At 43.6% G+C, this 14,730-nt stretch overlaps 1 protein-coding gene across 1 annotated transcript in view; it reads right to left on the reverse strand.

Moving 5' to 3' along the window:
* Positions 1-2,718: 2,718 nt before the first annotated feature.
* CNBD2 (cyclic nucleotide binding domain containing 2) overlaps positions 2,719-14,730 on the reverse strand; it is a 52,659-nt gene continuing 40,647 nt past the window's right edge. Inside the window, exons 11-12 of the mRNA XM_077778859.1 lie at positions 9,759-9,922; positions 2,719-3,062 (exon numbers count right to left, since the gene is read on the reverse strand). Coding sequence (XP_077634985.1) covers positions 2,744-3,062; positions 9,759-9,922 — 483 coding nt within the window. The 3' untranslated portion in view covers positions 2,719-2,743. The remainder of the gene's footprint in view (positions 3,063-9,758; positions 9,923-14,730) is intronic.

The raw sequence follows: 14,730 nt of genomic DNA on the forward strand, positions 1-14,730 counted from the left end.
TTACTGAATTCAAAGAAACAGCAGTACTGCATAAAACCATAAGTAGGTGGTATGCAAATGTTTACTTGGTTTCTTCAAGTAAATACCAAAGGAGAAACATATTCACAATGCACAGAAAAGCTCTCTGAAAACCTCTTTAGACATTTCTCATTCTCAGACTCTTCTGTCTGCTAAATGATGGCTTCCGAAAAAGCTCTACTTTTGCTCTGCTCCCCTCAAGACTACGCGAAGCCCATCCCCCGTGGCCTCCCTCCAGCACCCTCATTCCAGGGCTCCCCTTCTAGTCCATTTTCTCACCCACCACTCCCCTGGAAAACACGTTCTACCTCCTATTCTGAAAGTTTTCCTCTCAGTTCCCAGGAAGTGGGGCCCCGATCTGGGTAAACTAAATCCTACATCTTGCTATACATGCACCACCTCTTTTTTCTTTTTCTTTGTTTTCTTTTTTCTTTTCTTTTTTTTTTTTTAACCATTTGTCTAGTTCATGTACCACCTCTTTCAATCCTCAACAGTCATTAAGTGGCAGAGCTGGGATCCTAACCCAAGTTCATCAGACTCTAGTCAGATGCTTAGCCAGATGGCTGTCACAGAATAATAAGCTTCTCACTCCTTCTCTGGTCATGTCATGTCTGCTCAAAAACCTTCAAGGGCGGGGCGCCTGGGTGGCTTAGTCGGTTAAGCGTCCGACTTTCGCTTAGGTCATGATCTCGCGGTTCGTGGGTTCGAGCCCCGCGTTGGGCTCTGTGCTGACTCCCAGCTCAGAGCCTGGAGCCTGTTTCAGTCTGTGACTCCCTCTCTCTCTGACCCTCCCCTGCTCACGCTGTCTCTCTCTCTCTCCTAGAAATAAATAAAAATATTTAAAAAAACAAAAAACAAAAAAAAAAACCTTCAAGGGCTCCCCAGTACCTAGAGTAGGGGTCAGAAAACTATGGCCCACAGGCCGTTTGTTTTTATAAATAAAGTTTTATTGGAACACTAAAGAAACTGTATGGCTTGAAAATCTAAAACAGTTATTATTTAGCCCTTTACCGAGCTTGCTGACTCTTGGACTAGAGAATAAGAGACAACAGAGAATGCCTCTTAACTCCTTTAGACCTGCTTCAAATAAATTTCAAATGAATGAATAAGATGTCCATACCATCATTTTGGAGCCATAGCCCTAAATGCAAAGAGATCCCTAAATATAGTCAGACACCCCAACTTACCTGGTCCCAGAACAGTGCCACCTCATCCTTGTAGGTCACAGACATCCTTTTCGGAAGTGCTGCACACATCCCAGTCTCCTTTACCATCTGAAGCTATCAGGGAAGTCAGAGATGATGAGTCCACTGCTTCTCTACTCTTTTACATTCACACCCTCTTCCGATAGAAAAATTCCATATCCCTTCCTCTTTGCTGTGCAACATGAGAAGTTTTCTTTTAAATACAGCAAACAAAATTATAATGTTTATATAATGAGTATATACTATACTCACCTCTGTTGAAAATCACTGATCTTGTCTAACTTGCTCACTTTGCCACTAGGGAGACAGATGCAGGTAAAGGACTCAAGGTGCTCAAAGGGGTCCAGTGACATAAAAATAGCGTCAGGCTCTGTTCTCAGGTGTTCTTCCTAACCTGCTCCTTGCCAGGTGGGTAGTTGAGTGTGTGGGGTGGAGAGGAATGGGTGGAGGAGGGTTCCTATCTCTCCCAGTGGCCCCAGGCTAGGCTCATGTGCTGCTGTGGCCTCTACCAGGCCCCCAGTGCTCTCAAAGCTAAATTATGGAGCTTCCCAAGGGAGAGAGGTGATTTGGCCCATGGCTACCAACAAAGAGAGCTGGCCCAGGTCACTAACAGGCAGCTGCAGGTTTGGGACTCCCCAAAGGGGCCAAGGAGCCCTCTATAAGTCCAACCTATCACTTTCTTATCTCTGCCTCTTCTCTCTCAGGCTTCAGGCTCCCCTTCCTTGACACCCAGGATACCTGCTCTTGATACACTGCCCATCTGTCTCTCCTGCTCTTTATACCCCCCACCTCCACCCCATCCCCAGTCACACCTCCTCCAGTTTCTGGCAACGCCCTGTCAGAGGGGCTTGATGAGCACTGGCAAACCAGCAGCCTGTAGGCCCAACACAGCCCACATATGTGTTTTGTTTGCCTAACACAGTATTTCAAAAACAATTTGAATTAGTTGCTCACATTTAAAACCCAGTAGTAATCATCTAAAGTATTGGGTTTCTTGGGTTTTTCTCTTAAAAAATCTAAGGACTGGCATTCCCAGGATGCAATGTTTCCTGACATGGCATGTCCCGGGCTTGCATTATTTCCTGGCATGGCATCAAATGAGGAGAGGGAGCAGCTGTTCCATCTGGATGGGGAATGTGCACACCAATCCCCACCATTGCCTGTTGCCTGCCCAGTCCTTCTGCTGCACTCCATTAGGTGACCTGTGTGGCCTCTGGAAGGCATTTTAGCTTGCAGCCCTAGACGTGCTCACTTTGATCTGAGCCCCTCTATGCCTCCTGTCCATCTCACCTAATAAGACCCTCCCACCCTGAGACCATCCTCATTGCTTACCCCAACCACACCCAGCCTCCTGACCATCCACTCAGCCCCAAAAGTGTCAAGGGAGACAGTACCTGAGCTGCTGCCCCCACACATCTCTCTGGACCCATAGCCGCCAGGAACCCCCAACTCTAAACCCCACAAGTCCCATTGTGGCCATTCAGGAAACATGGCGGCTAACCCAACATCTTTTATTGGGTCTAGATAAGGACTCCTGCATTCTTATACTGAGGGAGGAGTTCTTGGACTTTGTACCGGGGGGCTGTGATGGCTTGGACAATCCTCAATGGGGGGAGGTATTTCTGGGGTGCCATAAAAATGGGATAACAAGGCTTAGTCTCCTTGTCAAGGCTACACAAATCCAGCATCAAACCCTTGGGGTTGTATATCCTTTTCTTTTTGGGCCGGATTGGGATGAATGGTGGATGCTGGCAAGGCTTCACCAGTAGCCGCATGAGGTCTTTCCGAAAGATATTCCAGCTGTTCTCCTGGAGGAACTTCTGGCACAGATCTTCATCACTGAAGTTAAGACACAGATGCTGAAATTCCCACACCTGCTCCTCCTGACCCCCTGACCCTCCAGCCTTGCCTCCTGTCACTCTTCCAATTCCTAAATGCAATGTGCTCCATCCCACCTGTGTGCCTCTTCCAGACTCTTCTCTCTGCCTCCTCTACCTTTCCACACTTTCTTCCCCTAGACCTGCACTGTTCTGTGTGGTGGCCATAAGCCACATGTGGCTACTAAGTATGTGATATGTGGCCAATGTGAATGAAGGATATGCTGTGAGTATAAACTACACACCAGATTTCAAAGTCTTAGAACAAAAACAAATGTAGAGAATCTGATCAATAATGTCTATGTTGATTACATGTTGAAATGGTAATATTGAGATACACTGAATTCAATAAAATATATCTTAAAAGTTAATTACAACCCATTTCTTTTTACTTCCTATATTGTGGCTATTAAAAATTTAAATTATATAGGTAATCATTATCCATCAAAGAAATGTAAATCAAAGCCATAATGAGATACCACTTATGCCCACTAGGATGGCTATAATTAAAAATATATATACACATAGGGGTGCCTGGGTGGCTCAGTCAGTTAAGCATCTGACTCTAGATTTTGGCTCTGATCATGATCTCACAGTTCACGAGATGGAGCCCCACGTTGGTCTCTGCACTGACAGTGCAGAGCCTGCTTGGGATTCTCTCTCTCAGCCCCTCTCCTGCTCATACATTCATGTGTACACATGCACACTACTCTATTTCTCACAAAATAAATAAATGAAGTTAAAAATAGATTAAAATGTATAATAAGGTGGAGATATCAAAACAAGGTTCTGGTACATTGCTGACGGGAAAGTAAACTGATGTAGTCACTTTGGATAAGAGTATGGCAGTTCCTCAAAAGGTTAAACAGAGTTAACTTACCCAGAAATTTCACTCCTTGCATATTCCCAAGAAAAATGAAAACCTATGTCCATGCAAAACCTTGCAGAAGAATGTTCATAGCAGCATTGTTCATCATGGCCGAAAAGTAGAAACAACCCAAACATCCATCCCCTGAGGAGTGGCTAAAGTGTGATATGTACGTGCTATGGACTATTATTTGACAATAAAAAGGAATGATAATAAACAATACAGGCTACAACATGAATGAAACCTGAAGACGTTGTGCTAAGAAGCTAGTAGCAAAAGACCACACATTGAATGATCTCATTTACACGAAATGCCCTGAACAGGCAAACCTACAGAGACGGAAAGTAGGTTGGTAGCTGCCTTGGACTGGTCTTGGTGCCCTGGCTCTACTCCATCCCCTTCCCTCATAGCACAGAAGGGGAGGAGAGTGGGGAAGGGGGAGGGGGCTCAGCACTCGTTGGTTTATTTCCTTCTGAGACCACAGCAAGGCAAGGGCACATTCCATTTCCATTGACTTGGTTACACTCTCATCTAAGGAAGCAAGCCTAATAAGTCACTAACAAATTAGAACATTCTTCCAGCTACATTATATTGACCAGAAGAGAGTAAACTTTGATCCACAGACACCAACTTAATAAAAAACCCAGAGGTCAGAATGGGCTACTGGCTAGGTCTGTTTGTCTCAGTGGTGTGCCAAAGTCAGCCCCTCCCAGCTCAGAGAGCTGATTACATGCATTTCTCCTCAAGCCCATGTTCAGTGACACAGGGCTGGGAGCCCGAAATTGGCCGTGGTGGGAGTATACACACCATAGAAATCAGTAAACACTTCAAATCAGGCTTACCTTCCACCCCCCCACCCCGCAGGGAGTCAGTTGTTAAACATTCACCAGCATACCACTGGATAGTCTCCACTTAAAAAGTTCCACTAACTCCCGTTCATAGCAGCACTCTCAACAATAGCTAAAACATGAAAAGAGCCTAAGTGTCCATCAACGGACAAATGGATCAAGAAGATGTGGTTTATCTATACCATGGAATACTACACGGCAATGAGAAACAATGAAATCTGGCCATGGGTAGCAACATGGATGGAACTTGAGGGTGTTATGCTTAGTGAAATAAGTCAGGCAGAGAAGGACAAATATCATACGTTTGCACGTATAGGAGGATTAGGAGGAACTTAACTGAGGACCATGGGGGAGAAGAAGGGGGGAAATGGTGGGGGAGAGGAAGAGAGGCAAACCATGAGAGACTCTTGAATACTGAGAAACAAACTGAGGACTGATGGATGTGGGGGGGAGGGGGGAGATGGGCATGGAGGAGGGTACTTCTGGGGATGAGCACTGGGTGTTATATGGAAACCAACTTGACAAACTATTTGTAAAACAAAATGAAAATAAAAATAAAATTACAAGAAAAAAAAAGTTTCGCTAACTCCCAATTTCTTCAATAATAAAAACAATATCCAACTCTGACTTAGCACCTACCACAGGCCAAGCACTTTATTTGTTAACTCATGTAATCCTCACAACCACCACATTTCACAAACATAGAAACTGGGGCTCAAAGACGCTATAGGACTCACCAAAACTTATGAAGGGCAAGTATGTGATTATAGATTCTTGAGGGGTCTCTTTTGGGGGAGTACTCAAGGTCCAAGTTAAGACAGACAAGATTCCTTGATGCTGATGGTCATGTTGATTTCCAGCTTATTTTTTCACAAAACAGGTTGGCTCTTCTAAAGGCCTCAGCTTTGTGCAGGGGATTTAGGTTCATATGTTCCTGCAGGTGTAAAATTCCAACCACTGATGCCCTTAACCCCCAGCCCAGCCCACTCCCACTGGGCAATCCCACACTAGATCACACTTTGTGCTTTGGCTTTTCGGCTCTACTTCCTTTTGGCCCTTGGAGATTTCTCTTCTGTCTTGGGAGACTCAGCTATATATTTGTTACATTCTCCACAGCCCTCCCTGTGCCTTGTAGGGGGAGACACGTCAGGTTATCTAGCCTGTGGCATTCACAGGACAGGTGTCGTGCGGCCACTTCAGGATGTCGCGTTCCCTTCCTGGGGCTTCACAGTCCTCAATTACAACATGGAGGATTTGAGCTAGATAATGGATATGTTTTCTGCCTGCTTTAGCAGTCTAGAAACCAGGAATTCAGATAGTGAATGAATACATCAGAATTCTGTCTGTCAGCATTGCAGATCACTGCAGCGAAGTGCTGACTGGACAGCACAGATGCCGAGCGCTCAAACATCTGCCACCCTCGAGTCTATGGAAACCTTTTCTGAATTTCAATTCTACCGGCAATAACTGATACCCATCCTATGCCAGGTATCACTCGAGGATCTAATTCTCCTAAAATCCTTTTTTGAGTAGGTGGCTCTATTGGTTGTACACAGGGATTGGAGAATTGTGGCATCTTTGAACTGCAAGGAACGACCAGTGCTTCCCAACGTGTTTTTCCCACAAAACTGCCCCAATTTGGGCTATATCTACATATCACCTGTTCTTTAATTTACTAATAACTTTTCTTAAATTTCACCTGTTCTTTAATTTACTAATAACTTTTCTTAAATTTCCCAAGTTTCTTTTACTTAAATATTTACTTTGGCTTTATTCTCAGCAACAAGATCTGTCAAATCATGGGTTTAGTTAACTAGTCATGTTGTTTTTCTAATTCACACTAGAATAATACATAGCTGTGAAAGCTAAAAATGTCAACCTGTATACCACCTAAAATCATCTTGTAAATCTTCTGTGCATATGTTCCATGCTTGGGAAGAGACACAGGTCTGGTCTCATTTTCTTGTTTTGCAGAATGGAGTCTGAATCCAAGGAGAGGGGAAATGATTTATCCAAAGTTATACAGATCCCACATCGATTCTTCCACATACTTATTGGACATGGCTGTAGTAACTCTACAGATCTGCTTCCCTTCACACCTCCTTTTTCCTTACTACTAGAACCACCTGCTTCCACACCTGTCAGCAAAACCATGTCTGATCACAATATCACCGCAAGAAAAGAAAAAAGGGGGAGGATGAGAAATTGCATAATTGGTATGATCTCCATTTTGAAACTTTGTGCCCCTGAATGATAAATGCATATTTGGCACATATCCATTTGGCATATATCCATGTAGCAAAAAAAAAAAAAAATACATAGGGTAAAAGGAAATACACAAAATGCAAACTTGGGGTTGTTGGAGAAACGCAAATGGTTCTGGTTTTCACTTTTTAAAATGTTCAGCATTTTCCAGTTTTTTTGCAATGAGAATGCTTCATTCATTCATTCATTCATTTATTCAACATTTATTGTGTATCTACCGTGTGCTGGGTACTACACACATAGGTGTCAGACATCAAAGGCAGGGAAAGCCCCGTCCATGCCTTCATGAATCAATTAATCAAGTGATGGGGAAAGAACTGTGCAAACTACCCAGCACTAAACAGTTACAGTTCAATACAATGGTCAATGGCAGAGCTCTGGAGAGAGTGTCAGGAAGGGATATTTATGCCAACCTGGGGTTAGTCAGGGAAGGCTTCCTGGAGGAGATGAATCTTAAAGAATCAGGAAAAAAAAAAAAAAGAGAGAGGCAAGACTAGGGGATGGCATTTCAGGCAGAAGGAGCAGCACTGGCAAAGTCAAGTATATACAGGGTGTAGGAGACAATCTGCCTGAGCTGACAGAGCAGATTACAGGTGGCCAGAAGTGCTGCAGGGGAGGTGAGAGGTCATACCATGAAGGGTCACATACCTGGCACTGAGTCTGCATTTTATCCATAAGCAGTGAAGTGCCACTGAAAGGTTTTAAGGAGTTTAACATGGCCAGATTTGGGTTTTAGCAAGAGCACAGTATGCAGAAAAGATCTAGTGGGAAGGAGATGGAGGGAGGAGGCCCAGTGGTAAGACCAGGAGTCTAGGCTGAGGGCCCCAAAGCGGGGGTGCAGAGCATGTCACCCAAGGAGGTGAACAAGATCCACTGGGGTGTGCGAAAAAAATAGTAGGACCTCATTCATATTTATCTTTATCTTATTCTTCTTAAATATCTATTTTGATATGTCAATAATGTATATATTAGTATAGCAATATATGTATATAATAATAACAATAATAAATTATTAACATATGTTATTCACATTTACATATATATTCTAGGGGGTATATACTCAAACACTTTTTAGTAATAACAGTGTGAGATCAAAATAGCTTTGCAGCCACTGTCTCCGTTAATTTTTACATAGGAAATAAAGATCTTTTTCACAATATAGATGTATTCACTCTGGAAAATTTGAAAAGTAAAAAAAAATTTTATCAAATCTTTCAAGATAGATATTAATTTTTTAATTATAAAAGTAATATATCATCATTACCAAACATTTGGAGAATAACAAAAAAAACTAATTTGGAATGCCACTATCCTGACAACTTTTAAAAAGTATTTCTTGGGGCACCTGGGTGGCTCAGTCGGTTAGGCGGCCGACTTCGGCTCAGGTCATGATCTCGCAGTCCGTGGGTTCGAGACCCGCGTTGGACTCTGTGCTGACAGCTCAGATGCTGGAGCCTGTTTCAGATTCTGTGTCTACCTCTCTCTCTGACCCTCCCCTGCTCACGCTGTCTCCCTCTCAGAAATAAATAAAACATTAAAACAAAAAAAAATTTTTAAAGTATTTCTTTTCTTCCTTCATTATAAAAGCAATGCATATGCATTGCAAAAACAATTAAAGATTAGAAGAATATATAACGATAACTAGGAAGTACCTTTTAGTCTCGCCTTCCAGACAGAATGACTCTTATAAATTTGGCAATATTACAGAGGTTACCATTTTTTCTGATTTCCTTCTAGATTTTTCTCTTCTGTTTTACAAAGACATAGCCATAGTATATATACAAGTTTGCACCCTGTCCTTTTCATGTATCATTATATCACCTATTTTACCTTCCTGCTGCAGAACCATTAAACTTACAATTAAAATAAATTTTTAATGTTTATTTTTGAGAGAACACAAGTAGGGAAGGGGCAGAGAGAGGGGGACAGAAGATCTAAAGAGGGCTCTGCGCTGACAATGGTGAGCCTGATGTAGGGCTCGAACCCACGAACCACATGATCATGATCTGAGCTAAGTTAGATGCTCAACTGACTGAGCCACCTAGGCACCCTAAACTTACATTTTTTAAAAAATTTTTAAACATTTATTTATTTTTGAGAGACAGAGCATAAGCAGGAAAGGGGCAGAGAGAGGGAGACATAGAATCTGAAGCAAGCTCTAGGCTTCCAGCTGTCAGCACAGAGCCTGACACAAGGTTCTAATCCACAAACCATGAGATCATGACCTGAGCCAAAGTCGGATGCTTAACCAATTGAGCCACCCAGGTGCCCCTAAACTTAACAATTTTTTCAATAAAACGGTTATGCACTATCAAAGAAACGCACCACAATTTTCTATACTATCCCCATAGTATGACACATGTGGGTGGTAGTAGTGGTTTTTCTGTTATGAATATGGCTACTATGAGCATCTTAGCACATGTAGCTTTTTGTATAATTTAATTATATAGAGATAAATTCACAAGTAACCTTTACTTCAAAGGGTATGGCCCTGGAAACATAATGTAAAATTATTATCAAAAGGATTGAGACAATATAGGGGATCCCAACAACTACCAGATTCATTCCCCCCTTTTCAGCACTAGGTATTAGCACTTTTTTCTTACTTTTACTAAAATAATAGGTGAAAACTTGTTTATTCGATCTGGTGGGATGTATGCACATTTCCAGCACTCACCTGGGGTACTTGATCTGGAAGCTGTACAACTTCTCTTTTACCTCGCTGTCAACCAGTTCCCAAAATTTTTCTTTCCTCATCCGTATTACCTCGGCTCCCAAGCTCACAAGGACCAGGGGCCGCATGTCACACTGGTTCTTCGGAAGGAGGATCTGGTGAAGGCCCTGGAGAACAGAAGTCCCAGAAAGTTCAACCTCAGAAACCATTTACTTCTGCCAGCAGATTTCCTAGATGGGAAAAACAAGGCCCCAAACAGAAGATGAATCCATCTGGGGACCCCTCTGCAAGTGATGGGGGAACATCCAGGGTTCCTTTTGCTACATGACATCAAAGTCCTCTGGCTGCTCAGGTTAGAAGAGTCTGTAGGTGCTCTGTCCATGTCCTACCTCCATGCAGGCTTCCAAGAATCACACTCAGGCAGTCCCTCTTCAGGGCATAGCGTTTTACAAGGTTTCCCCAATGTCCAATCTCAACTCTTGTGTCAAGTGAAGGCATTTTCTCTTCTTCGGGACAATGACAGAATTCGAACAGTGAGTCTTCCCCTTCTAAATCTTTCCTTTTGCAGCCTTCCCCCATCTTTTCTGCAGGCCTCCGTGTGTACCAACTCATCTAAACTCTCACAATCACCCCATGAGGTGGGTCCTATTATTATCCTCATTTTACAGAGGATGATGTGAGGTTAAGAAATATGTCCAACATCCCACAGCAGGGAGACAATAAAGCTAGGATAAGAACTCTAGGAGTCTGTCTTCAGAGTCCATGCTTCTAACCACCATACTATGAGGAAACTGAGGCACAAAGAGGCTAAGTAACTTGCCCAAGGACAGAAAGAGGTGGGGGGAGGATTTGAACCCAGTGATCTGATCTGTTTAGGGACCTACTGAGGGCAGTGCTGTTGACAGGTACCCTCATCTACCTGCAACCCATCATGCCACACACACCAGCTAGTCAGGTCCCTTTTCTGCCTGGCCTATCTCACCCTTGCCCTGCTCTCCAGCCTGGCCTCCTGCCGCCCTGCCTTGTTTACTCTGTTCCAGTCATGCTGCCCTCCCTTCCAGTCCCCTTGACACACCAAGCTCCTTCTGGCCTCAGGCTTTGAGCTTACTATTCCCTTTCTGGAACATTCTTACCCCAGGCCATCCACAGTTTGTTCTTTTCACCATTCAGGTCTCAGCTTACACATCATCTCCTCAGAGAAGGCTTCCTTGATCATTCCTTTTAAGAAGCCCACCCCCCAACCCAGCTCTCTGTTCCATTCCTAACAGCAATTTACAACATTTTGTGTCTACTAATTTATCTGTTTATTGTCTGTCCCCAGACTAGATCATGAGCCCCCATGAGGGCAGGAAGGATGTCAGTTTATGTGCCTACACTGGCACTTCAGGCCATGGTTAGTGTATGGTAGATGCTTAAGAACTATCTGCTGAGACAGAAAAGGACAAATATCATATGTTTGCACGTATAGGAGGATTAGGAGGAACTTAACGGAGGACCATGGGGGAGAAGAAGGGAGGAAATGGTGGGGAAAAGGGAGAGAGGCAAACCATGAGAGACTCTTGAATGCTGAGAACAAACTGAGGACTCATGGGTGTGGGGGGGAGGGAGGAGATGGGCATGGAGGAGGGCACTTGTGGGGATGAGCACTGGATGTTATATGGAAACCAACTTGACAATAAACTATTTGTAAAAAAAAAAAACAAAACAAAACTATCTGCTGAATGAATGCTCAAATGGGGTCACGGAACATCTCAGTTAGCAGCTCACCCAGGTGAGTTTCCTCATTTTCTGATGAGGTAAAGTGATTTGCCTAAGGTTACAACAGCTGGCTAATTAGAAGCAAATGACGATAAGGACCCCCTGCCTTTCACCCCAATGTCATATTCTTTCTGCCCAATCTGAGGCCTCAGTTTGTCTGTTCCCTAGAGAATCTGGCTCTCCTACACCTCCTGGCTCAAAACTGAGCCAGGCCTCAACCTCCATTGCTTCCAGGACTAACCTAGCTTTATATTCCTGCTTCCCAACTTAGGCAAATATGATCTCCTAGGTGAATACAGGCACAGCTGTCACTATTCATTCTCCTACAAATGAAGCCAGGGCCTTGAAAACAGGGAGAATAGAGTCTTACCAAAGATACATCAGGCATTTTCACCATAAGAGTCATGTAACACATATGTGGGGAGCCTTCTATGTGCTGGGCCCTGTGCAATGAATGAGGCAGTCGGGTCTTTGCTCTGAGTCCCCACCCAAAGCCTTCTAGGTCTTCCAAGAGAATCAAGGCCAAGGTCCCTATTGCAGCACTGCAGGCCCTTGACAACACAGACCCTGCTCTTCTTGTTCCATCTTACATAGCCTCCACTGCTGTCACCATTACCCAACTGGGCACTGCCTTTCTGCCCTTTGGTACTCCCATTCAGCTCAGGGTGCCCAGCATCCCCAGCTGCTGTGCCTGGAGCAAGGCTGCACTCACAGGCCAGGTGCTGGCCCCAGGAGCTCTGTGTGTAGTCCTTTGCACCTTACTCAGAAACATCAACACACTGCAGTGTAGTAAACCATGAGAGGGCTGGAAACCACATCACATGAAAACTGTCTGAAGGAATGGAGGATGTTTTGACTGAATAAGAAAATAATTAATGAGGCATTGGCACTGTGCCTGGCTCCAGAAATGTTGAACAAAAAACAAAATGCCATTCTTTAAATATCTAAGGGGCCGTCATGTGGCAAGGAAGCTGATTTCTTCTGTTTTGTTCTTGGGGGGGGGCAGGTGGGGAAGTTTTGGGGAGGAGCTAGTTAAAAGTTGCACAAGGCAGAGTTTTGCTGAACAAAAGGAGGAGCTTGGAAATATTCAACCAGCCTTGAGGGAGGGCTGTGCTAGGAACTAGGGCTCCCATCTAGCAGTGACTGGCCTTCCTGCACCCAAAGACTCACAGTCCAGTGGGCAGGAGCATTAAGAGCCAGCCACAACATGAGGTGACAGGGGCATGAAGGGGACCCTGGAGATACTGTTAACTGAGGAATAGCGGTAAGGGCATGGCGAGGGAGCAGCTCTCTGAACTATGATGACCACATACAGTATGACGACCACACACGGGGCTTCAGAAGACAGCCCCTCCCCAAGCAGTCGGAGGCCCATCGCTACTCACCAGAAAGCCCTCATGTCCCCTCCTGGCTGCTCACATGCCGCCCACTCCCACAATGATCAACTCATGGGCAAACGTGTTTCATACATACGTTCCCTGTCCCCCCCACCGCCCAACTCGTGGATAGTTATGTTTTTAACAGACTTTATTTTGTAGAACAATTTTAGACTTAGAAGAATTGAGAATATAGTACAGAGTTCCCATATACTCTCTACCCAGTTTCCTCTATTATTAATGTCTTACATTAGTAAAATATCTTTGTTATAATTAATGAACCAATATCCCTACACTATTATAATTAACTCTGGTCAAGGAGTCATTTAGATTTCCCCTTTTTACCTAATGTCCTTTTCTTGTATCCTATCCAGGACACACATTCCATTTATCCTCTCGTCTCCTTAGGCTCCTCTTGGCTGAGGCAGTTTCTCAGGCTTATCTGGCTTATGATGACCTTGACAGCTACTGAGGAGTACCAGTCAAGTAATTTGTATGATACCCAGCTTTTCTAATTTGTCTGATTTGTTCCCATGATTAGACAGGGATTGTGGCTTGTTGGGAAGAGGAACAGGGACATAAAGTGCTATCCTCATCACATCACATCCCATTTCATCATATTAAGGGACTTACTATCAACACAATTTAATTGTGGAGGTTGGCTAAGGTCATGTTTCTCAGGTTCCTCCACTGCAAAGTCACTCTTTTTCCCCCTTTCCATACTGTACTCCTTAGAAGTCACTATGTGCAACCCACACTCAAAGAAAGGGAGTTATATATCCTCTGTTTTAGAGCCAAGTATCTATGTAAATTATTTGGAATTCTTCTGCATGAGAGATTTGTCTCTTCTCCCCTTTTTATTTATTCATTATACTGATATGTACTCAAGGATGTTTACTGTATACTTTGAGTTATAATCCAATACTATTTTATTTTGTTGTTTAAATTGTTCAAATTGTTCCAGCTTTGACCACACTGGGAGCTCTTTCAGTTGGCACCTGAACCCCTTTGATATGCCTGACACAATCAATGTAGGGTTTCTGTCCCAACACTTGTTTACTCCCTAGCACTACAAAACGCTCCAGGTTCATCTTGTCTATTTCCTGCCTTAGTGCTAGAATCAATAATTTTCCAAGGAGGCCTTGTTCCTCTTATTTATTTGTTTGTTTATTTATAATTATTTTTTAAGATGCAGGGAGGGAAGGAGACACAGAATCAAAAGTAGGCTCTGTACTGTCAGCGCAGAGACCTATGCTGGGCTTAAATCCTTGAACCGTGAGATCATGACTTGAGCTGAAGCTGAACGCTTAACTGACTGAGCCACCCAGGGGCCCCAACTTTGCTCCTCTTAATAAAGAATGGTATTAGAAACCAAGATTGTAGTGCTAGGAGTGCTCTCTGCTACTGGAGTGTCATTTCTTTTAGGCCCTGTCAGCAGACAGACCAAAAGATATATATTGATACACATATCTATAAATATTTCCATGTGTAACCATCTGTATTTATATAAAGCTACACAGGAGTTCACACTGATGTCTTCAACTAATCCATTACCACATGGATCATTCTAGCCTCCTCCTTGTTTATCTGTAAATTCCTACTCCAATGGTGAGAAATCTGGCTGCCATCATCTACCATTCACTTACTGAATTCATTCATTTTGGACACAGTATCAGAATCGTTACCCATCCACCCATAGGTAACAACTTTATCAACTAGAGTACAGTGCTCATGTGCAATTCCTTCAGCTTTCCATCTCAAAGACCCCGGTCACCTCCAGGGTTACATAGGTCAGCACCTTTTTCTCCCACCCTCTTTCCTGAGGTTGTTTCACACATTTG

This window comes from Crocuta crocuta, unplaced genomic scaffold (assembly GCF_008692635.1).
Source record: "Crocuta crocuta isolate KB4526 unplaced genomic scaffold, BGI_CrCroc_1.0 scaffold248, whole genome shotgun sequence".
NCBI lineage: Eukaryota > Metazoa > Chordata > Mammalia > Carnivora > Hyaenidae > Crocuta > Crocuta crocuta.